The sequence below is a fragment of the Rhizophagus irregularis genome, chromosome 16 (genome assembly GCF_026210795.1).
Source record: "Rhizophagus irregularis chromosome 16, complete sequence".
Classification (NCBI taxonomy): Eukaryota; Fungi; Glomeromycota; class Glomeromycetes; order Glomerales; family Glomeraceae; genus Rhizophagus; species Rhizophagus irregularis.
The window spans coordinates 1832554-1857446 of NC_089444.1; the positions used below are offsets into that span (position 1 = coordinate 1832554).

The 24893-nt window shown below is 32.9% G+C and overlaps 6 protein-coding genes across 6 annotated transcripts; 2 read left to right on the forward strand and 4 right to left on the reverse strand.

Annotated features, from left to right (window-relative positions):
- Positions 1 to 9997: 9997 nt before the first annotated feature.
- Positions 9998 to 11567, reverse strand: OCT59_008170 (uncharacterized protein; the record flags this gene model as incomplete). Its single annotated transcript, XM_066142277.1, has 2 exons — positions 9998 to 10840; positions 10941 to 11567. 2 exons carry the CDS (start codon positions 11565 to 11567, stop codon positions 9998 to 10000), a joined length of 1470 nt encoding a protein of 489 aa, XP_065999174.1.
- Positions 11568 to 12198: 631 nt separating this feature from the next.
- On the reverse strand, positions 12199 to 13118 carry OCT59_008171 (uncharacterized protein; the record flags this gene model as incomplete). Its single annotated transcript, XM_066142278.1, has 2 exons — positions 12199 to 12537; positions 12729 to 13118. The coding sequence occupies 2 exons, from the start codon at positions 13116 to 13118 to the stop codon at positions 12199 to 12201; spliced, it is 729 nt and encodes a 242-aa protein (XP_065999175.1).
- A 1788-nt stretch (positions 13119 to 14906) lies between these two features.
- On the forward strand, positions 14907 to 16130 carry OCT59_008172 (uncharacterized protein; the record flags this gene model as incomplete). Its single annotated transcript, XM_066142279.1, has 5 exons — positions 14907 to 14979; positions 15138 to 15234; positions 15323 to 15726; positions 15809 to 15948; positions 16017 to 16130. 5 exons carry the CDS (start codon positions 14907 to 14909, stop codon positions 16128 to 16130), a joined length of 828 nt encoding a protein of 275 aa, XP_065999176.1.
- Positions 16131 to 21144: 5014 nt separating this feature from the next.
- OCT59_008173 (uncharacterized protein) lies at positions 21145 to 21444 on the reverse strand (the record flags this gene model as incomplete). The annotated part of the gene is made up of 1 exon (XM_066142280.1): positions 21145 to 21444. One exon carries the CDS (start codon positions 21442 to 21444, stop codon positions 21145 to 21147), a length of 300 nt encoding a protein of 99 aa, XP_065999177.1.
- A 2129-nt stretch (positions 21445 to 23573) lies between these two features.
- OCT59_008174 (uncharacterized protein) lies at positions 23574 to 24352 on the reverse strand (the record flags this gene model as incomplete). The annotated part of the gene is made up of 2 exons (XM_066142282.1): positions 23574 to 24131; positions 24215 to 24352. 2 exons carry the CDS (start codon positions 24350 to 24352, stop codon positions 23574 to 23576), a joined length of 696 nt encoding a protein of 231 aa, XP_065999178.1.
- Positions 24353 to 24662: 310 nt separating this feature from the next.
- OCT59_008175 (uncharacterized protein) lies at positions 24663 to 24893 on the forward strand (the record flags this gene model as incomplete). The annotated part of the gene is made up of 1 exon (XM_025326415.2): positions 24663 to 24893. The coding sequence occupies one exon, from the start codon at positions 24663 to 24665 to the stop codon at positions 24891 to 24893; it is 231 nt and encodes a 76-aa protein (XP_025176208.2).

The window sequence follows — 24893 nt, forward strand, 5'->3', positions numbered from 1 at the left end:
TGAAAATGATACTAACAGTTTCTTTTATTTTCTATCATCCACTTTATTCCCTTTTCATTTTCTATATCCATTTCACTCTCTTTTCATTTATTTTCTATTATTTTTTTCGCTTTTTTTGTTTTTATTATTTCATTATTCCCTTCGCCTCCATTTTATTTTTCTCATGATTCCCTTTGTTCTTATTTTGTTTTTAATTATCCTTTTCATTTATCATCGTCCCTTTTGCTTCCATATCATTTTTCATCACTCCACATCGCTCCATATCATTTTTTATCACTCCACATCGCTCCATATCATTTTCATCACTCCACATGGCTCCATATCATTTTTCATTACTCCATATCGCTCCATATCATTTTTCATTACTCCATATCGCTCCATATCATTTTTCATCACTCCACATAGCTCCATATCATTTTTTATCACTTCACATCGCTCCATATCGTTTTCATCACTTCACATCACTCCATATCATTTTTCATTACTCCATATCACTTCACATCATTTTTCATTACTCCATATTACTCCATATCGTTTTTCATCATTCCATATTGCTCCACATCATTTTTCATCACTCCATATTGCTCCATATTGTTTTTCATCACTCCATATCGCTCCACATCATTTTTCATAACTCCATATCGCTCCATATCATTTTTCATCATTACATATCGCTCCATATTGTTTTTTATCACTCTATATCACTCCATATCGTTTTTCATCCCTCCATATCATTTTGCAACATTCCACTTCATTTTTTATCATCTCAATTCGCTTTATATTGTTTCATTTTGTTTTACATTATTTCATTTCTTTTCCATTTTGTTTTCATCATCCCATTTCACTCCCATTTTATTTTTTCATTATCTCCTTCAATTCCATTTTATTTTCCATCATTCCATTTTGTTTTACATCATTCCATTTCACTCCCATTTTGTTTTTCGTCATTTCCTATTTCATTTTTCATCATCTCTTCACTTCTATTTCATTTTCATCATCCTTTCACTCCAATTTCATTTTTCACATTGTCCTTTTAATTCACTTTCATTCACTTTATCCCTTTTTCACATATTCATTTCTTTTCCATCATAAAATTATTAATTGTTAACTGAATTATAAAGAATTATATCTTATGCATTATTATGGGTTTTAAATTAATAAAAAACCTAGATTAAATGGTTAGTGGATGGGTGTAATGGTATATAAGTAGGGTTTTGTATTATTTAAAGCGATAAAGAGTTTAACTTGCAGTGTAATTCTAGCATAGTGAGTAGTATCGTACAAAATTTGCATGAATGTTAAATGCATTTTTATTAATTATAATAATCCAGATTGACATAAAATCTATGGGCCAATCAGAATTTGTTATTGTAATCAGGCGATTGTTCACATGATTTAAGTGTTTATATTTCGCACTTTGTTTATTTTTTTTTTCTTTCCGTAAAAACTTTTCTCTTAAACTTTTTATTATTTAAAACAAACTAAACAAACTCTTTACTTAATTATTATGAAATAATATTATTAATATTTTTTTTTTATTTTTATATTTAGAAATAAACATAAAGGTATATTTTCATTATACTTGTTTTTTTCTTTTTATATATATATTTTCTATTGATGTTCTAATATTTTTTTCTTTTCTCCCACTAATGTTTTCTATTACTAACATTTTCTATTAATATTAAATACTACTAACGTTTTTATTAATGTTCTCCTATTAATATTTTCTATTTTACTAACTTTTCTTTTTTCCTACTAACATTTTACTAATATTTTCTATATTTACCACTAACGTTTTTATTAACATTTCCTTTTTTCTCTTATTAATTAATACACTTACTAATATTTTCGCTAATATTTCTTTTAAATAATAAACAGATATAACAAAAGCAAGTAAAAAGGTAATTTTATTATTATTGCTACTTTCAGTAGAACTTTTCATATTACATAGTATAATTACGTTCAACTTTATTTGATATTTACATAGCAGATAGAGTAAGATTTGTATTATTGCTTTTATGTAAATAAAATTTATAAATTTTAATAAAATTGAATTTTATTTAGTCTGAATTTTAAAAAAAAAAGAAATATAAATCTATTAGTTTTAATATGAAATTGTAAAACGTATACAATAAAAATATAGTATATAGCTACTATCCGACATGATATAAATATACAATATCTATATATATATTACCAATATTTTACTACCCGATATATGTGTGTTAAATGTATGATATCTATAATATATATCACTGATATTTTACTACCCAATATATGTGTATTAAATGTATAATATCTATAAGATATGTCACTGATATTTGACTACCCGATATGTATATGATGTGTATATGATATTTGTAGGATGTGTCACCATTTTTCTACATTTATACTACACATATCAGGTACCCGATATGTGTAGTATTGTTAAATATCATACACATATATCACATATATTATACATATATTAGGTACCCGATACGTACCTAATAGCATCAATTTTGACAATTGCTAGAGAGCAAAGAGCGAATTCGAGACATAATAGTTTACGATATCCCATATACCTGGGACTTGCAGAAAATTATAGCAGAGTTAAAATTTTAGGGGAACGTTATTAAATGTTCTGTTAAACGGCAACATAAGTATCAGACTCTTCAAGTCAAAATAGCACTTTCCTCCTTTGCCGTTTCCCAGTTTAAGAAATATTGGATGACAGACCTGGGAGGTATACCTGTTAAATGGTTCCCCGCAAGTTGGACTTTACGAGAAAGAAAACAACGTGAAAAGTTCCAAGCTGTTATTCATGACATTCCAGAGGATATGATGATGGCTACCTTGTGGATGGACCATAAATCATGTGAATGAAGTGCGGTGCTAGCTCATTTAAAATTATTCAAACAAGCAAAAGAAGGAGAAAACTTGTAGCCTATTTTGAGAATTGGGAGACCACACTAAGGGCCTTAGATACGCCACAGTTTTTTGTACCTGATGGTAAAGAGTTGAAATGGTGTTGACACTCTATTCCTACCTTAAAGAAGAAAGCACTTTTGAAACCAAAGGCTAAAAATACTTTGGACAAAAAAAAACCTAAAGTAGGTAAAGTCTCAGATAGTAATCAGCTTAAGAAGAAGGATAAAGTTACGTCTTCAAAAAGTACCTAACAAAATAATAATTGGTTGATGACTCTGAATGTTCAGAAAAAGACAAAGAATCTCTTGAAGAACATGGATCGTAACAAGGATAACAAGGAGGTTTTAGCAGAAATTTTATCCCTGCTGCGTAAGTTAGTTTAATCTTTCAGTAGATTAGTTCTAATTTGTTTTTAGCATTTTAGGGTGGATTACCTTTCGTTAGGATGCTCTTTTCTTGTTCCTATTCTATAATGGTAGCGTTGTAAAATAGTTTTTTTTTTAAAATTCTAGTCAGGGTCTGATTTTTTTGGGCGAAGTTTATTATTGTGTATTCTATACAACTCTTGTTGATTTAAAATTTTCAATGATATCCTCCTGGCTTACCTTAAAATAAATAAATAAATAAAGTATAAAGTTTATTACATAAACATATAAAATTTATTATACTATTTTAATACAAATTTATTACATAGACAAAATTTATTATACAGTCAACTCCCTCTATAGTCACTCCCGTTATAGTCACATTCTACTATATAGTCACACCAGTTGAATGTTCAAAACACTTTATTATTAAAATCTATCCTATATAGTCACAATCTATCTATAGTCACTATCACACCTATCCTCAAAAATCTTATATTAAAAAGAACCGTTTATAATCACAGTTATATAAAGAATATATTAAATAACTTGGCATCTAATACTTGTACAAAGATGTATCATAGCTTGTTAGAATCGTCTCACTGAGACGAATCGAATGGTGGTAGTTTTATCCTTTTCCTTTGCTAATGTTTACGGCCAGACCACCCATTGCCTCTTATGAGACTAATCTCGGGTCTGTGTCCTATCATCTTCAATGGGCAACCATTATACCGAGTACTTAATTCCTCAGGTAACAGCACCACTATAGAAGACATCCCCCATCGGGCCATTATAGGCTGATCTGAAGCTAGATACACGCCGCTTACTCATCCTATACCCATTGCATGATACTGATACTCAATTTATTTAACGACCTTTAGAGAGCATCTACTTTCATGGAGGACTTTCGACAGGTAACATCAACCATCTAGTACCCTTCCATATCACCATTTTAGGTACTAAGTCTCACTCAAAGGCCACTACAGCCCACGATTACCTAGCACCGATAGTACAGTTGTTTACTCCAAGTGGTATACTTTGTAGTGACCACTCGGACAGGAAGTAGCAGGCTTCTGTCCAGGATCACCCCTTATGGTCGGTATCAACCACCGGGATCACCAACCATGGACCCAAGAAGTGGGGAATCGAACCCCATAACCATGCTACCTGTTCTGTGCACGAACACCTTGGTTGGTCTAAGACCTAACAGAAGGTCAAACTACCACTAAGACATTGCACCCTCAGCTTTACCATCTAGGACAACCATCTAGCCATTACTGACCCCAAGTGGTATCGTGGAGTGACCACCTGAACAGGAAGTCCCCCCAAGGTATAGTAGTGACCTCAAGGACAGGACTGCGCACATACCAATGGCCTCATAGGGAACGTTGAAGGACACCACGACCCTTAGTTGAAATGCGCGGCCTAACCGTACACACTAATTCACCATGATACAGTCCAACTACACTAATCCCCGTACCTTCACGCTATTGGTTGTAGCGTCCGCAGTAAAATTCTTTTTATTTCCGTGGGGTTAAGCTGGGGGAATCGAACCTGCGACCTCACCATACTCAGGCTTAATGAGAGTCTCAGTGACTAACCACCGAGATAGGGTGACCAACCCTAGTTTTATCCTTTTCCTTTGCAATGTTTACGGCCAGACCACCCATTGCCTCTGGCGACTCAATCTCGGGTCTGCGTCCTATCATCTTCAATGGGCAACCATTAAACCGAGCACTTAATTCCTCAGGTAACAGCACCACTATAGAAGACATCCCCCATCGGGCCATTTTAGGCTGATCTGAAGCTAGGTACACGCCGCCTACTCATCCTATACCCATTGCATGATACTGATACTAAATTTATTTTACGACCTTTAGAGAAAGCATCTACTTTCATGGAGGACTTTCGACAGGTAACATCAACCATCTAGTACCCTTCCATACCACCATTTTAGGTACTAAGTCTCACTCAAAGGCCACTACAGCCCGCTATTACCCAGCACCGATAGTACAGTTGTTTACCCCAAGTGGTATACTTTGTAGTGACCACTTGGACAGGAAGTAGCAGGCATCTGTCCAGGATCACCCCTTATGGTGGGTATCAACCACCAGGGATCACCAACCAGGACTACCCAAGGAGTAGGGAATCGAACCCCATAGCCATGCTACTTGTTCCGCGCACGAACACCTTGGTTGGTCTAAGACCTAACAGAAGGTCTAACTACCACTAAGACATTGCACCCTCAGCTTTACCATCTAGAACAACCATCTAGCCATTACGACCCCAATGCGGTGATCGTGAGCCGACCACCCGACAGGAAGCCCCCCTCCCCCTGCATATGGAGCGACTCAAGAACAGGACTGCGCACATGCCAATGGCCTCATAGGAAACGTTAGAAGGACACCTACGACCCTAGAAATGTGCGGCCTAACCGTACACACTAATTCACCATGATGCAGTCCAACTACACTAATCCCTGTATCTTCACGCTATTGGTTGTAGCGTCCGCAGTAAAATTCTTTTTATTTCCGTGGTCATGAGAATCGAACCTGCGACCTCACCATACTCAGGCTTAATGAGGGTCTCAGTGACTAACCACTGAGATAGGGTGACCAACCCCTCTAGTTTTATCCTTTTCCTTTGCTATTGTTTACGGCCGTACCACCCATTGCCTCTTATAAGACTAATCTCGGTCTGCGTCCTATCATCTTCAATAGGCAACCATTAAACCGAGACTTAATTCCTCAGGTAACAGCACCATGTAGTAAGACATCCCCCATCGGCCCATTTTAGGCTGATCTGAAGCGAGACACGCCGCCTACTCATCCTTAATCCATTGCATGATACTGGTACTCAATTTATTTTACGACCTTTAGAGAGCACCTACTTTCATGGAGGACTTTTGACAGGTAACATCAACCATCTAAGTACCCTTCCATACCACCATTTTAGGTACGAGGTCTCACTCAAAGCGCCACTACAGCCCGCGATTACCTAGCACCGATAGTACAGTTCTTTACCCCAAGTGGTATACTTATGTAGCCGACCATCGGACAGGAAGTAGCAGGCTTCTGTCCAGGATCACCCCTTATGGTGGGTATCAACCACCAGGATCACCAACCAGGACCCAAGAAGTGGGGAATCGAACCCCATAACCACGCTACCTGTTCTGCGCACGAACACCTTAGTTGGCCTAAGACCTAACAGAAGGTCTAACTACCACTAAGACATTGCACCCTCAGCTTTACCATCTAGGACGACCATCTAGCCATTACTGACCCCAAGTGGTATCGTGGAGTGACCACCCAGACAGGAAGTCCCCCGGGAAGGTATAGTAGCGACCTCAGCATGCGACTGCGCACATCGCCATGCCAACGGCCTTATAGGAACGCAGAGGCACCACATGACACTTAGTTGAAATGTGCGGCCTAACCGTACACACTAATTCACCATGATGCAGTCCAACTACACTAATCCCTGTACCTTCACGCTATTGGTTGTAGCGTCCGCAGTAAAATTCTTTTTATTTCCGTGGTCATAGGAATCGAACCTGCGACCTCACCATACTCAGGCTTAATGAGGGTCTCAGTGACTAACCACCGAGATAGGGTGACCAACCCTAGTTTTATCCTTTTCCGATCACTGTCTGACGAGTTATTCAACAAAATGTTAAACATCGGCATTATAATATTTCTTGATTTACGTTTACTGCGCCATTTAACATTTTGCTAGATTTCTCAGTACCTAGTGATTGTAAAAAGACGATTTATAGCTCGTTGGAATCGCCTCATTGAGATGAATCGAATGGTAGTAAGCTCATCGCTCTGTGATCAATATTGACGGAGTTATTACTTAAAAACAATTTAATATTTTTTAATTTCGGAAATTGATCTAGTGATTGGATTTTGATGTATCTTATACCATTAGATTCGTCTCATCAAGACGAATCGAATGGTAGTAAGATCGTCTTTCTAGGATCAATATTGGCAAAGTTATTACACAAAAACCATTAATATTTTTTTAATTTCGGAAATTAATCTAGTGATTGGATTTCGACGTATTTTATACCATTAGAACCGTCTCATCAAGACGAATCGAATGGCGGTAAGATCATCTCTCTACGATTAATATTGGCGAAGTTACGATACAATAAAGTTTTAAGTATAATTCTGGCTAAAATTATGTTAATTTTTGGCCGGAATTATGATATACAAATATAAGAAATTTTTTATATAGTCACATCTCTTTATAATCACCAAATATAAGTATACCACCTGGGGATTACAACTGTACTATCGGTGGTGGGTAATCGCGGGCTGTAGTGGCCTTTGAGTGAGACCTGTTTCCTAATAGTATGGAAGGGCTTCCAGATGTTTGAAGGTTATCTGACGAAAGTCCTCCGTGAAAGTAGTAGTGGTGAGGGGTTATAATAGTAGCCATTACAGTATCATGCAACGGATTAAAGGACGAGTAGGGTGGTGTTCAGCAGATTCGAAGGCCTTCGGGTCTCTGGGATAAGTCCTTGCGTTTCGGTTGTGGTGTTGAATTGTCCCTGTTAAAAGGTGGCGGGGATGGTTACATCATGGCTTAGTGAGGATGATGCAATGAACGACCTACCTCCATAGCCTTCAATAGAGGGTGCGGAAAGTAGTGGCCACTAAACTTACAAAACACTTGTAAAATAATCACCAAATATGGACTGTCCCAAATGTGTGACTATAAAGAGAGTTGACTGTACTGATTTTAGTACAAATTATTATACAGACACATAAAATTTATTATACTATTTTTAGTATAAGTTTATTACAATAATTTTTATAATTTTATTTGGCCGATAGGTGAAATCACCTGATTAATTTTATAATTTAATATATTTTATTAATTGGGTTTAAAATTTGTGCGCACCTGCGCATGTGCGCACTCCCATGGATATATTATATATAAAAGTCAAAAATGACATTCTAAACCCTTAATGGCTCATTAAGTAAAGTTGTAGAATAGGCAAAAATACGCATAGTAAATAAATTATTAAGGCTCTATAATATGTACGTAAGAGTTGCGGCATGAATATTTAAAAAAATTGGGATTTTACTAAAGTCACGTGATAAATAATGATTGACAAATTTACTATATAAAAATTACCAAAAATGGAGGGTGCGCATATGCGTGGGTGCGCACAAATTTTATTTCCTTATTAATTTAATAATTTTGATATACTATATAGGTGATTTAACTCAGGTGATAACACTTAAATCAACAGAATATTATGTGATGATATAATATTTATAATGATTACCATTGTTTATATAAATGATGTAATCTAAACCTTCCGTTTCAGTTCCAAACCTAAAGAACATTTTATCTATAACATAGAAAACAATCTATATCTTGTCTATATTTTGTCTCTAAAACATTATTTTCTCTAATTATATCTGCCAATAGAACTTACTTAAAATTATTATATAAATTTTCCTTATAACTCTTTATGTGATAGTTCTGATATATTATTCAACTCCTATTATAATTCTTTATATAGTGGTTTTGACTTGTTATTTAATGTTTATCATAATTCATTGTATAACTCTTTTAACTTGCTGATATTTGATTTATACAATGATTTTTCTAATTTATTTTTTGAAAGTTATGAAGTATATAATGAAATTCAAATAGAAAATCTAAAAGAATGTGATGGAAAAGTTAATCATCGAAAAGAATATATATGATAGTAGTAAGTATGAAATAGATGAAGAAAATCATTTAGAATTAAGTCAGGGAATAGAATTAAAATATGGAAACTTGCTGAATCATACCTTAACAAATATGCAAAATATCAGGAATTTTGCTTTCAGAAAAAAGGTATATAAAAGATCCAAATGATAATATAATCACAAGACATAGAATATATGAATATTCATAAGCCAATACTCACAAAGTCCAAAAGGTCATTTTGGCTGAAAATAGAAGAGATAGAAATTCAGAAATGACTGGATGCCCTTGGTATGTTAATCTTGCTTTCTTCAAATCTGAAAATAGTATTTATATTAATAATATAATTGATAATTATAAATCCACTCATTATCAATCACCGGACAAATATATGTTACATGAATTTATTAGTAAAAAAAATTGGTGTAACATTATAGTAAAAACTTCGATTATATTAAAAGTCTATAATAATGATATATATGTGACTTTCTAATTGTTACATTAGAATAGCATGTGACTTAAAGAACTCGATCATTTGTTTTTTAAAAAAAAATTTTCATCAATAAAAAACATGTATAATATACGAAGTTTATGCATTATTTTAAGCATTTCTTCAAGATCCTCCCGATTCTGAAGTTATATAAACTCATTGTTTGGTGTATTAGACATATTAAAATGTGCTTTTTCAATAAACAAAGTTTTTAAAGTGTAGTTTTTAAAGACTTTTTATCGTAAAGTCAAATTTTTGGTTTTATATATATCCAAAGAGTTAAATGACTAAATTTTATTTGTATTTATAAAATTTATTTCTTTTTTTTGGACATCTTATTATTATTATAATAATGTTTAACTCTCTGACTATCCCATTCAGCTGGTAAATTTATTAAAACATTATTAATTTCTGTTTCAGTTGGCATTGTATCTTTAAGTAATAACGAACTTAATATCTCTTTTTCTTCGTCAGTCATAATTTTTCTTTGACGTTTAGGAGCAGGATTTTCTTGATGAATTTTTCATTTTTGTGAAGATTTTACCGATCTTATATCTGTTTTAACTATTTCCAAATGGTGTCTTCCTTTTGTATTTATCCGTTCAGTTTTAATGACTTCCTGACAATAAACGTCTTTTATTCTTTTCAATCCTTCATTATAAGCACTGCTCAATTTTTTTAAACCTTCTGGAGTTAATTGTGATGGCGGATTTTTTTTAAAAAGTTCATGATCTGTATAATTATCCATTTGAAAAATCTCAACCAAATTTTCTATCAACTTCCATAAAGGATCAATTCTGTTGTTCACTTTACGATCATTCCTGTCATAATTATAGGGGTCTAAAAATTCATTTAATAATGTATCAATTCTCTTCCTTTCTTCTTGAGTGGCTTGGATCTGAAGAGTTAAATTTTCCTGATCAACAACTTTTCCGATTATATTTTGTTTGATATACCCAACACCACGCATTTCCAAAGCTTCATCAAATGCTGGGTAGTGTCCTTTTCTTGCCAAATTAATAGAAGTACAATATTGGAGTTTTTCTTCTAACTTGGGAAATTTTTTAAGAATTGATAGAAAATGAGCAACAGATGTTATATAGTTATTTTTGCCTGCAGCTGGAAAGAGAAGTGCAAAAGCTGTTAGACTGTCCTGTTGTAATTTATAGTTACCAATGCGTATTCCAATAAGGTGACTTTTCCACATTGCAAAATATTCATAATAAAAATACCAAACTCTAATGCATATATTTTCATTTATCGGTCCAGCTGTAATGTCCTCAATATTAATATTTTTTTTTTTATATAAATTTGTATCGCTACTCCCACCGCGACCTATATTAATTCCAGTACTCTTTTTATTGATCTATAGTCGACAACAGCTTGAAGTTTATCCAAAAAACGAACACCAATTGCTGTAGCCAAATGAAAGATCCTGTAACTTGAGAATATAGTAAGTAGTACACCAAGCATATCTTTAGAGATATGCCACCCCCTAATATGGGTCTTATTTTTTCCCATTGAGTACGTGATTTGATTAACCTCCTAAAGATAGCTTCATCTGCGCAAATATCTAGATATTCATCATCATTTAGTAGGAATTCTTCTTTGTACATTTGTGTAGCATGAAAAATCTCATTGTCATCATTTGGAGAACCAGTAGGGGTTAAAATCACTATATTAGGAGGTGGAATTAAACAACCAAATTCACATTTGCTTAGAATTTCTTTTTCAATAATCTCAACGTCTAAGTTTTTGTTATAGCTTATATTTCCATTTATATCCATTTGAAAATTTAACAATTTTTCAAAAGTTTGATCAATTTTTGCTTGCATTGTATGCATTCCTGATGTCATTCCAAAAAGTTGAGTATCAACATTTAATTCCCTAACTGGTTCAGGTGTTTCATTAGTAAGTATAGGTAATATTGACTGAAATACCATTCTGAGGGTTGCATGTGAAGTTCCACGTATTACATCATATATATTACCGAATCTAAAGCTAACTTCTTTAAAATTGATGTTATCAATTATAGCCAAGTTGAACACATTATTTCCTCTTATCAACCGTTTTGTGGGGTTAATATCCTTCATTCTAACTTTTTCCAATCAACGTTCATGGCGACTTGTATGTCCAATGATCGAACATTTTGTCAACAATGCATGTAGGAAAGAAATTAATTTTGGTCTTCTGCACAATGATGATAATATAGTAGGAAGCCAAAGATCGAAATAAGGAAAAGCATATCCTACCGTTACTGAAAGTAAAAAAGAAATTGTCTTATTTATTTTTTGAGGGTCAGATTTTTTCAAAGGTTTATTATGTAATATTTTGTATTGATTTGATCGTATTATTTTTTTTGATTCCAATTGTAAAAACATTTTTTCAAAAAATATTTTCAAGAATTTAGGAAATGCATCGATATATTCAGTGATATTAGTTGGAGATTGAAGGTAAATTTTGTTAGTCTTTAAACGTTTATATGATTGCCATAGTTTATCTTCAGCTAATTTTCCAAGTTTTTCAAAATCATCATCTCTAATTCTTTTTCATCAGGATAAATTGGAATTTGATTTAAGCGTGTTAATACTTGAACCATAAAAAAAGTAGGAAGTTTTAATAATGTTAGGATGAAAAAATTATGAGATGTGTTGAAGGATGTAGTAATCGATTGACTTTGATTAGAAACAATTTCTGTATTTATTTCGTACAAGTAATTTGCATTTAAAATTGAAGATAGGTAGGTAAAAATATTCCAAGAACCTTCTCTTGATATTCTTTATTCTTATTATTTTTAACATAAAAAAGCCAATGTGCGATTATTTCCAAATTTTTTTTAGGATCTTCATCATGGTACTTTTGATCAATACACGTTTCTAGTAATTTGCCTTTTCCAGGTTTTACATGAAAGTGACCACCTTCTAATTCATAACATTCTGAACAAATATAACATGAATATTTTGTATCTTCTAACGCAGGCTTACAAATTAGATTACATTCTCCAAGAGCAGGACATGTATGTTGTCTATTGCACGCAACTTGTATATTTTTTCCTAGTAATTTCTGTGAATGTTTTGAACAACCATTTCCTCGACCAAAAAAGTAAAAGAGTTTCCCACAAAAGAGACATCTCCGCCTGCAAAGAATACTGGACGCAGTAGATTTTTTTTTTTAAAATTTGAGTCATGTAATTTATTCTGATCATGATTAAAATGATAACTGCACACTCCTAACTTTTCCAGAGATCCATTTACTTCTGAGACTCCTTCATTATCTATCTGCCATACTCCAACCAATTGCCATAATGTTTGAAAACTTTCTTTATTTTTACATCTTTGAATTTTGCCATCTATTTTATCAATTAATACACATGACGTTAAATTATTTGATTTCTTTTGCTCAATTATTATGTCACTCTCATCATTATTATCCAGGATTTCTTCATCTTCACTTTCAAAACTATCAAATTCACTATCAGATTCGAAGTTTTCATCAAATCCTATATCCGTTTCATTTATTTCAAAAGTTTCTTGTTCAAAAACTGTTCTGTTTGTATTTATTTCATTAATAAAATCAATATTAAACTCATTTTCAATAGTCTCTAAAGTATTTATGTTCAACTTTACAGCATTACTTGACGTCATTGTGAACGATTACAATAGTAACTATTATATGGTTCGTTAACTTTAACTTTAAGATCCTCCCAAACGAAAAAAAAATTCTCATAATATTCTTAATAGGAAACGTCAAAAATAAGCTCAGAATTTATTTTGTTACAATATTTTTTTTTATTTGTTTCACAAATTTACAAAAAAGGCAATATTTTTGTATTTTTTATGGTAAAATTCATAGTAACATATGATGTCGATTATTACTAAAAAAATTTTGGTCTATATAGTGTTAAATTTGTCCGGTGATTGTTATTGAATTGACATTAAGGTTTTGAAAATTAACTAATGAAATGCTTGTAAAGATAGAATTTTGGATAATTCATGGAAAAATGGATGTATCAATTCAATATAATCTGCTAGTAGCCTTATTTCTAATGTTCTGCATATACGACTCAAAATGACTTACATAGACTCATATAACATAAATAATATAGTTAAAGTATTATAAAAATTAGTGTAGGACAAATTTTATTATATAAAAAATTAATTTAAAATTTGACTCGACTCAACTCAACTCATGAGAAACACTACTTATGTCCAAATAATGTAATGAATAAAACCTGATAAAAATGATGCATGTCAAATGCTTACCGAATTGTATTTAAAAAAAAGATGATGATCCAAGATGGATCATAAAGCCATGTTTTGATCATGAAGAAAAAAGGTTAAATTCATTGTCATATACGCTAATCTATACCCTAATCCTAAATTTTCCAAATTTTGTAAACCAATCATAATAATAGTCAAATCACCTAACGTTATAGTAACACTAATGATGCAAAATTTTTTACATGTTTGTTTCAATTTTTTTCTCATAGCAGTAAAGAAATATGATATTGAGACTCGTATTGAGATCTGTTATACAGTCACGTCAGAAAGTAATGCCCGATTTGAAAATGAAGACAAATACAAATATATTTGTATTTTTTCACCAGTATAAACATTAGTAAAAAAATTATATCTAGTTTGCTTCTCATACTACATCAAATTTGGCAGCCTTCCCAAAAACAGAACTATTTAAATTTTCATTTTTTCTTCAGTACAGCTTTAAGTTCGCCTACAGCTCTTGGGAAGAGGTCACACTTCTGGATAATATATTGGTTCATTTCTAATTGTTCTCTACTTTGTTTAAACCAAATTAATTTGTTGGCAAATCAGTAGTTACAATTTTATTTAATTTTAGCTGATTTTTGCTTAAAGATGAAATCTATAATTATTTTGCCACTTGTGATTATCTTGGCATCCAGTGATCCGAATTTGGCGAATAAGGGCTCATTGGATTCGTCTCGTCATGAAGAATTGAATGGTGATCGGCTCATATCTCTAGGATCGATATATGCCAAGATATACATTAAAATATATTTTAGACTTTTTGGCTATTATCTCGTGATATATCGATGTTATACATATGGGCTGGCCACCATTCGATCGTCTCGACGAGACTCAAAATCGGATCACTGAATAGTGAGCTATTTCCGATTTTATGAAATTCAGAGTTTCAAAAAATTTTCAGGTAAAGTATGTTTGGCTTGGCATCTATTGGACCTAAAGACATGATTCATCTAACATTGGACTCGTCTTGGTGAGGTGAATTCAATAAGCCTTAACTTGTCAAACTCTGATCACTGGATGCTGGGATAACCATAGTGGTAAATAATTATAACCTCCACCTGTAAGTAATTGGGTAACACTTTCCGACGTGACTGTACAATTTTTTATATCATGTTTTTTTAACACGTCAAAAAAACTGTTACTTTCTAAATGTCAAATTCTAATCAGCAAAGACCTTATGAAGAAGAAAATTACCCTATTTCACCTGAAATAATATACTATGGTGACCGAAAATTTGTTTTCAAGAAGGTATCTACCTACTGGCTGTGAATTATACTGAAGCGCCTAATTATTTTCCTATACCTGATAATTATACTATTAAAACTACCTGGGGTCGGGCTAATAACAGCTGTACTATTCAATGTTCTATTTATTATGTAGAAAAAAAACCTCATTACTTAATTTGTTTTGGAGATAATTTACAATATCAAGTTTTTCAGCTCAATCACCATTTGATGCTTCTGTTGAACTACACAAAGTAAGTTATTATATGTTTATTATTAGAAAAATTTAAAAAAATCATGAAAGAAGGTATTCTAATATATATATACTTTATTACCGGATAGGAGAACTGCTGTTTCTGGTGTTCATCTTTTTGGACTTCAATTAAAATGCATTAATAGAAATCACAAAGGTAGACCACGTGAATTGAAACTTCATAAAGAATCAAGCAAAACTACACAAATTAAACGTGCAAAAGGTCTTGCAAAAAAAGAACAGGTGCACTTTGAAAATACAATTAAAGATTTTTACAATCCCAAAGATCGTGTATTTTTAAAGGCTTTAGATTTTACTGTAGAAAATAAAGAATACCATGTAAAATTTGGTAATGAGAATTATGTTAAAAAAAAACAAAAATTGCAATCAATTGCATATGTACAAGACGTAATGAATATACCTCGTGATGCATATCATCATCTTGCAGCTGTAGAATCAATATTACTACAAGAATATGCTATTTCTCAAACCTGTCAAGAAATTAAATTCTACCATTGTGCAAGAAGGACCTTCAGAAAAACCTTATATAACTGATCCATTGATTATTGAACAAGTTATTAATGCAACTGGAAAAGATGCTTACCGAAGTGTTAAAAAAATTCTTGAATATATAATACCATCATATGTTGAAAAAGGAATATTAGATCCTGCAATACCAACTATTTATCTTCGAATATCTGGTGATGGGCAAAACGTAGGCAAAAGGTGAAGCATATGATGATTACCATAGCACTATTGGATGATTCAATAAACATTTGTAAGCCCAATTACCATTATACAACTATCTTATTTCCAGGAAGTGAAAATTATCCAACTCTAAAAGTTGCAGCAAATGCTCTTACTCAGGAATTGCAAGAACTGAGTAATGTAGGATAAAGTCCTTATTTTGGACCTAAAGACTCAGTCCTAAAACTGAGTCAGCAGATCTTTAAGTCCAATTTTTTGGACTAATAAGGAGTTAGTTTTAAATGAGTCCTAACCAATAAAAAGGGTTCTTACATTTGGTATATATATTACACAGTATTTAATTTTTGTTGTACAAACTTACACAATGAGTTTAGATGATGCATTCAATTTGTTGATTTGGAGAGTGATGACATTTTGGATAACATATTACATACTGAAGGAAGTTCTCAAAAAACTTCACCACTATGGAATTATGTAGATTGCAAAAGCCCAGCTTACCCAGGAATACCTGTATGCAAAAGGTGCAATTACTATTTTCTATTAAGTCAAGTAATACTACTATTGAACGGCATCTTTTAAATAAGCATAACATAATAATTCCAAAGGTCAGAAAGCAAACAACATTAAATTTCAAATGTACAGACCCTTGGCCTGCAAAAGAAAAATTTGAGCGAGATAAAGCAGTTGTTATTTGGATTAGGCTGGATCAAATTGATAATCTGTTTAACATTATCACAAGATTTAAAAACCGGGAGGCTTAACATCACGTGATTTATTGAAATTGCCATTAGTGCCGCTGGTGTTTATTTATTTATTTCTTACAAATTAAAAAACTCTTTCCCGAATACATTTTTTACGAAAATTTCTGCGTAATAATTTTTTTTTAAAAAATAATCCCCTTTATTAAATTTTATTACATAAATATAAAAATGTCTATGGATAAGAGCCGAACACCAAACAAAGAAGCTTTAGACTTCGTTTCTATGTTTAACAAAATTTATTTTCAAACTTTTACACACAACTTAAGTTCTTTTGTTACAGACGGTTTTCTTAAGGACTTATTTGAAAAAAACCCCTCAGTACCTAAGGATAAAGCCCAGATACTGATAGAGAAGTTTGGCGAGACAGCCAACCCTACGAACTTCTCTACACAAGCTCAAGCTACGAATATACAACCCACCACCCTTTCGCTAATATTTTCTATAGCGCTATATGCTGCGTCCAAGTCTTGGGATAATTTTTCTACCCGATTCTATATGCGTTTTGGCGATACGGGTGTTGATGATGATGACGATGATGATGGTTCTCAGAATACTGATGATTATCTAATGGATGAGTCATTTCCGCTTGAGCCCGATGAAGATGAATTATTACGCCGAGGATTTCAAATGCCACCAAAACCAGTACCTATCAAGCTTCCATCAATGCCTGATATAGTAATGACCCCTGTTGATCAAACTGTGATACCCGAAAATTCCCAGAAGAAAGATAAACAAAAGGCGCGTGTTACAGATGATAAACAAGTCGCGAACCAATCAACAAAGGCAAAACCTGATGTGAAAACATCAGCCCAAAATTCCCAAAAGGGAAAGAAATCATCCGAACCGGAGGCAACACAGATACTGACTGGATACGAAGCTGTCGGAGAGGAGCAAGAGCGAATCCGAGACATTATAGTTTACGATATCCCGTATACCTGGAACCTGCAGAAAATAATAGCAGAGTTAAAATTTTGGGGGAACGCTATTAAATGTTCCGTTAAACGGCAACATAAGTATCAGACTCTTCGGGTCAAAATAGCACTTTCCTCATTTGCTCTTCCCCAGTTTAATAAATATTGGACGACAGACCTGGGAGGTATACCCATTAGATGGTTCCCTGCGAGTTGGACTTTACGAGAAAGAAAATAACGTGAAAAGTTCCAAGCCGTTATTCATGACATTCCGGAGGATATGACGATGGCTACCTTGTGGATGGACCGTAAACCATGTGAATTTTTAATGAAGTGCGGTGCTAGCTCATTTAAAATTATTCAAACAAGCAAAGGAAGGAGGAAACTTGTGGCCTATTTCGAGAATTGGGAGACCACACTAAGGGCCTTAGATACGCCACAGTTTTTCGTACCTGACGGTAAGGAGTTGAAATGGTGTCGACACTCCATCCCCACTTTGAAGAAAGCACAAAACAAACCGAAGGCTAAAAATACACCGAATCCGAAAATATCAGGTAAGTCTGGTAAGAATTTGGAAAGTAATCAGCCTAAGAAGAAGGATAAACCTACATCCTTGAAGAAAGTCCCAAAAAATAATAACCAGGAGGAGAAACACCCGAAGAATCAGAAGAAGGCAAAGAATACCTCGAAGAAAAAGGGTGGTAATAAAGATAACAAGGCGGTTTTAGCAGAGATTTTAACTTTATTACAGAAACTAGTTTAGCCTACGCTTTTATTAGCGGTTTTACAAATTTCAGAATTGTATTATTTTTTAGGATAGAATAGATTTATGTTTAGCACCACAACTTCTTGGAAAGGGGACTTGTCCTCTCCACTTTTTTCCCCCTCCTTATTTTTACCCAGTGTGTTTGCCTGGACCTTTTACCGGACATGGTAGTGGTACAGGTCTTTTTTTTCAAGTAGCTCGGGTTGGCTTTTGGCTTCTCCAGAAATCGATGGTAGGCTCAAGTCGGGTTGTATTACTTAGGTTTTATTACTTAGGAATCATGCTCTTGCTGTATAGCCCCTACCAGCTTCACATAAAATAAATAAATAAATTTATTTCTTACAAATTAATACTAAACTACATATTTTACATTCTTTTCTTTTCATTGTTAGATTGAACATCGTTACTTCCACCTCTTTTCTTTTTATTAGTTTTAATTTCATATCAACCTGACAAAAATGATTTTTTCCATTCTCCAGGCACCAAATACAACATGGAAAAACAAATTTATATTTTGCTACCAGATTTTCTGGAGGATCTGCAAAACCACCATCAACTCCACACCAATAGCATAATTGGTTTAAACCTTGCCTGCAAGACATTGAAGAATAATAGGTCAATTCAATAGGCAATTCACAAGTAATCTTCTCACAGACAAATAATTTGTTGTATAAAATATGGTCTTCTGAAACCAATGAAGAGCCACAAGTATAATTTTTATTTTATTCCGCCAAGAGTAGTATAACCTATCTAGTACAAATAATAACTGGCATATATCGTAATACATTTAAGCTAAAAACTGTGTCTAGAATAGGAAAATTCATCCAGCGCTGGGAACTAAATTCCCATACCACCAGACCTCACCCTTTGATAAAGAAAAAGGCTTGACCTAGGTGAAACTTCACTGTCTAGACAAATCCAAATGAACTGGGTAAAAATAAGGAAGAATGGGGCAAGCCCCCTCTAAAGTCAAGGGCTTATAGAGTAGAATAAAAAGTGAAAAAAATTCTGCTGCTAAAAATGCGCTATATTCTAATTAGAAAAATAACTATCTAATACTAGTATAGGAATTTAAACTAATTTAATTTACGTAATATGTCCAAAACTTCTGCTAAAATCTCAGTGTTAACATATCATCTTTAGCAGTCTTGATCGAGGATTTCTTATCCTTCTTCTTAGGCTGATTACTGTTCGAACTGTGTCCAGTATTTCCAGACTTCTTGTTTAGAGTATTTTGAGCCTTCGGCTTGTGCTGTTTTTTCAAGTTAGGAACAGAGTGTTGACACCATCACAACTCCTTATCATTAAGGAAAACTTGAGGCGTATCTAAGGCCTTGAGTGTGGTCTCCCAATTCTCAAAATAGCCTACAAGTTTCCTCTTTCCTTTGCTTGTTTGTATACACATCTGTAAAAATAATTGTGGTTGCCATCGTCATTCTTCCGGAATGTCATGAATAACAGCTTGGAACTTTTCACGTTGTTTTCTTTCTCGTAAAGTCCAACTTGCGGGAAACCATCTCACCGGTATACCTCCCAGGTCAGTCATCCAAAACTTGTTGAATTGGGGAAGGGTAAATGAGTTCAAACCTATTTTGACTCTAAGAGTCTGATATTTGTGCTGCCGTTTTACTGACAGCTTAATAGTATGACCCATAACGTTAATTCTCCTAAGATTTTCTTAACGTCCCAGGTATACGGAATGTCATATACAATAATGTCTCTGACCTGCTCTCGCTAGTCATCAGCTTCTTTGTATTTGAGTGGCCTCGAGTACGGGTAAATTCTTCCCCTATGGGGTTTTTTGGCTGATATTTGTACATCAGGATTTGTTGTTGTTGATTGGTTCTTGATTACCTTTCTTCTGGGAAGTTTCGGGTATCAGTTTGATCGACAGGGTCATTTCCACATCAGGCAGTATTGGAGGCGTTTCAAGATGAGCTAGTAGATGTAAACAATTCATCATCGGCAGAGTGACATTCCGATTCTGTGTTATCACCCATATCACCATATAAAGTATAGGAGCGGGTAGCAAATTTATCTCACGACTTGAACGAAGCGTAAAGCGCTATAGAAAATATTAGTAAAAGGGTGGTAGATTGTATATTCTAGAGTGTCCAGGATTTCATGGTGTGATGGCCCGAAAAGTGTGGTGTGATTTAAACAAAAAATGTGGTTTGGTGCGATTTTTAATTCTGGCCAGATTTAGCGTAATTTCGGCTGGAATTAACATAATAATTTTAACTTCAAATTCACTATCTTAAAATTTGATAAATAAAAACCAATCATGTGATCATAAATCGACCAATAAAACTCAATTTACTGTGGATAGTGTGAAAAATGTAAAACTTTGCCAAAAAATGCGGCCACACCAAAAGTGTAAAAAAATAACAAAAAGTGTGAAAAAGGTGTGATCGTTCTATCCTGGACACCCTAGACTATATTCATCGCCTGCGCCTGTATAGAAAAGTTATTTGGGTTGGCACTCTTGCCAAACGTATCTACTAGAAGCTGAGCTTTGTTCATAGCCTGTGGACTCTTATCAAATAAAGTTTTAAGGAAACCATTTTCTACAAACAAGCCGAGCTCTGCGGTCACTTCATGTAAATATTGGTATCCATTATACAAGATAAACTTTAAAAAGTCTTCTGCATTATTAGGATTTATTCTACCCAAGTCTCCTATGTTTGACATTTTTATTTTATGTAAAAAATTTTAAATAAAGTGAAAAAATTTTAAGTAAAAATGAAAAGGAGAAAGAGTTCTTATTAGACTTCGCCACAAGTATAATTCATTTCATTTTCAATTAATCCAAATTCTTGTTTCTCATCAGATGTTAATGCCCGTTCACTATAAATGCATTGTAACTTTCCACATTGAAAACATTCTATATAGATTCGGACTTTTGTATTGATGAGAAGACCCTTAGGGACATGCTCAGCAGATTCCAAAGCTATCACCAAAGATGGTCTGTGACGTTCACTTGTTTCAGTATTGTGAACAGAATTGAAAGCAGCATAATGGTCATCATTTTCTATATTAATATTATAAAATAATATTAATGTCATTTTACATATTGTTTATATTTGATATGACAATTATGACAATTACTGAATTACTTTTTGATAGCATAGAATCAGAAAAATTTCCCAGTTTTTCAAAAATATCATGAGGAAGACGGATTGGCTTACATAGAGTACAAGATATATCATTGCATTTTTTTATCTGTAATAAAATAAAATTAAAATTCAGTATTTAATAGTGTATTATAGATTAATCAAAAATATTTTTTATAGGACCTGAAAATAATAATGGCATATCCTGCAATGAGTTCTTATAAAATTTTGGAATAGATTTTTCTTAGAAAGAATATCAGCGGTAGTTTCTGATATTTTTAATGTTTGATCAATCATTAAAATTGTCTAATTAAAAAAGACATTAATATAAAGTATTGATTTAAAAATCATAAATATTTTCGCTATAAATACTTACATTGAAAAATTCTGTAATGGCAAATTCTTGAGTTGGATCATAACAAATAAATTGTTCATTATGTAAATGATGACATTGTTTCTCACATTAAAGCTACTCCCTGTAAGGCCAAATTTAATATTGACATAATTCTTTCAGCAGGATTTGTCCAACTTTGGTGGAGTGCTGTACGAAGAGCAATTAACATGTCAAAATCCTCACAAAGAAATAAACAAATTAAAGAAATTTGGACTGATCCATAGGTCACTCGATGGTCGGGACCACCATCAGTATAAATGCAAAGAATGGGAGGAATTGTTTGTGGATAATAAGCAGAAATTACATTAAAAAATTCTGTTGTATGTCGGATAACAGTACTGGGTTGAAATATAGTGTCTTTATAAGAGACGAAAACTTGTCCATCATAAAATGACTCTTCAATACTTAAGGGAACTTTGCAAATAAAAATAACAGAAGGAGTCAATGATAATTTAGTGAAATCGTAATCACATGCAACCAAATTAGCTTCTTTTAGAACCATGGATTTTTTGTTACGAACTCCAGTAGAAGTAGCTACTCCCTCACCAATAGGAACCTTGTGTTTGTCATCTGCACAAATTAAGCAAACATAGTTTCGAAAAAGAATGGCAAATTCCCGCAAATAGTGGAACAAACATGCACAATAATGAGAATCAGGATGTTCTTTCCGAAGAAGACGTGTTTGAATTTGAAATTTGACATTGAATCGACCAGTATAATGGATTGCACTAGCTGCAATGGGATTAGTAGGAGAAAATTGTAATCCAATCCATTCTTCACAGGGAATTTGAATTTCATTAGGAAGTGGAGTAGAAAATTTGTTTTGCAAACGTTTGATTATAATATCATGAAGATGCTGAACTGACATAGCCAAAGGCATATACAAAATATCATGGTGATGATGATCATCAACTGCAAGTATTTTCTAAGTTAAATTTTAGTAAATTAAATAAAAAATGCAGATTAGAATTGGTAAATATGAAAAATAAGACAAATAAAATTAAATTTATCTTACCTCATTGAAAAAACCAGCCATTTCATCCCAAAATGCATCAAATGTGGATCCTTTAAATGCGAAGATTAACTATAATAGACGGGTCCTCTAAGGCTAGCATAATATGCAAATGGTTTTCAATCTCTTTACTAATTACATCATTCGTAACTGCTGCATCACTGGTAAGATCATAATAAAGAGTACATAAAACTGCTGGAGTAACTTGTTTAATGAGGGAATACTATAATTTGATTTTGTTAATTAAAATTGGTATTTTTAATATTAATGTAAAAATATGAAAATTATAAAAAAATTACCTTATGAAGAGCATTTTTTCGCATTTGTTATGTGTAAATTTAGGTAAAAGCTTTTGTAAGCTAGCCATTATTTGCACTAATTTAGTTTCATCTCGGTTATTAAAACAAGAAGGAACTTTCCAAATATAGTTTAATGTTCCAAGATAGTTGCCTTGGTGATACTGATAAATTGTTACTGCTACATCAAATTGCAAATCTTTAATATATGTATATCAGTATGTCTTTTGAAAACATCATCTGGAAGAAAAGATTCTAAATTAACATATTCATAATCTTCTTTACTTCTTAAAAATTTTCCATATGCATGGTACTATTAATTGTATAGACAGTTAAATCTCGAGCTGGAACATCACTGTGATGAATTTCTTGCATCTGCTCATTTGCTTATATTAAGATAATGTGAATATTTTTTGACAACTTGAATTAATTCTAATACCTCCTGAATAATTGGTTCCCAAACTTTACTGCAAGCCCAAGGTTGTGTTACTGAAATTGATAATGATTGGACAAGTTCTTCCAGTTTGGCATGTGACAATTTTTCTTTTTTGTGTTTACCGTGATGATAGAATTGGTTATAAGTGGTATTTTGTTTGTATAATGAGAGTTCTTGAAATAAAACTGGAAGATGAAGTGAACGAGCACAAAACTTATCCAAATGTGGATTGATATACCAAATTAATGCTGCCAGTCGCTCAATAAATTTTTTGCCTGCAGTTTCATACAGATTGCTATTCCATTTGACTTTTCTTTGTTGCAATAATCGTATAATATCATTAAATAGCAAATTATTTTGATTATCTTTCGTTTTTAATGATGGTAAAGAAGGCTGCTGTGCAGAGCTTTGCATAATTCGGTTAAATGCATTAAAATGGGCTGCAGCTGCCAAAGTTGAAGTGTTATCAATTGGTAATTCTTCTTCAGCTTGTGTTACGAACTTGATATGTGTATATGCAAATGTAAACATTAAAGAAAGTTCATCTTTTAACCCATCTTGAATGAACGTCCAAAATGCTTAACCTGACGCAGATAAAACTTCCCGGTAGTAAGCTGTTCAAAAATATCATTGAAAGTTTTTGATTTAATATCAACTTTCATTATTCTTGAACTTATCACAATTTTTCGTGCTTTTTCTACATGTACTACAAAATGTGGCATTTTTTTATTTATAAGAGAAGTAGATCTAAAAATACCCAAAAAATATTTGTGTAAAAAGGTCATTATATGTAAAAGTAAGGTGGTATTTATGTAATGGTTATTCTTAATTTACATAATAGATGATAGGTATTGTTCTTCGTTTATATTAATCAAAAATGTAACTTTATTTTTAAAAAAACTCGTTAACTATAATGGGCCTAATTAGATAATTTACTTTTAGTTAAAGATCTACCTCTATTTGGAGATTGTTGATCTTCCGAATTGTAATGATGATGTAACTGATGTTGACAGGCAGAGAAAAGAGAACGAGATGGAGAATGTTGGGATGAATCATAATGATGATGTGACTGATATTGACAGGCAGGGGAAAGAGAATGAGATGGAGAATATTGGGATGAATCGTAATGATGATGCGACCGATGTTGATAAGAATAAGATGGAGAATATCGGGATGAATTGTAATGATGATGTGACTGATATTGACGGGCAGGAGAAAGAGAATGAGATGGAGAATATTTGGATTGATAAGAACGAGATTTAG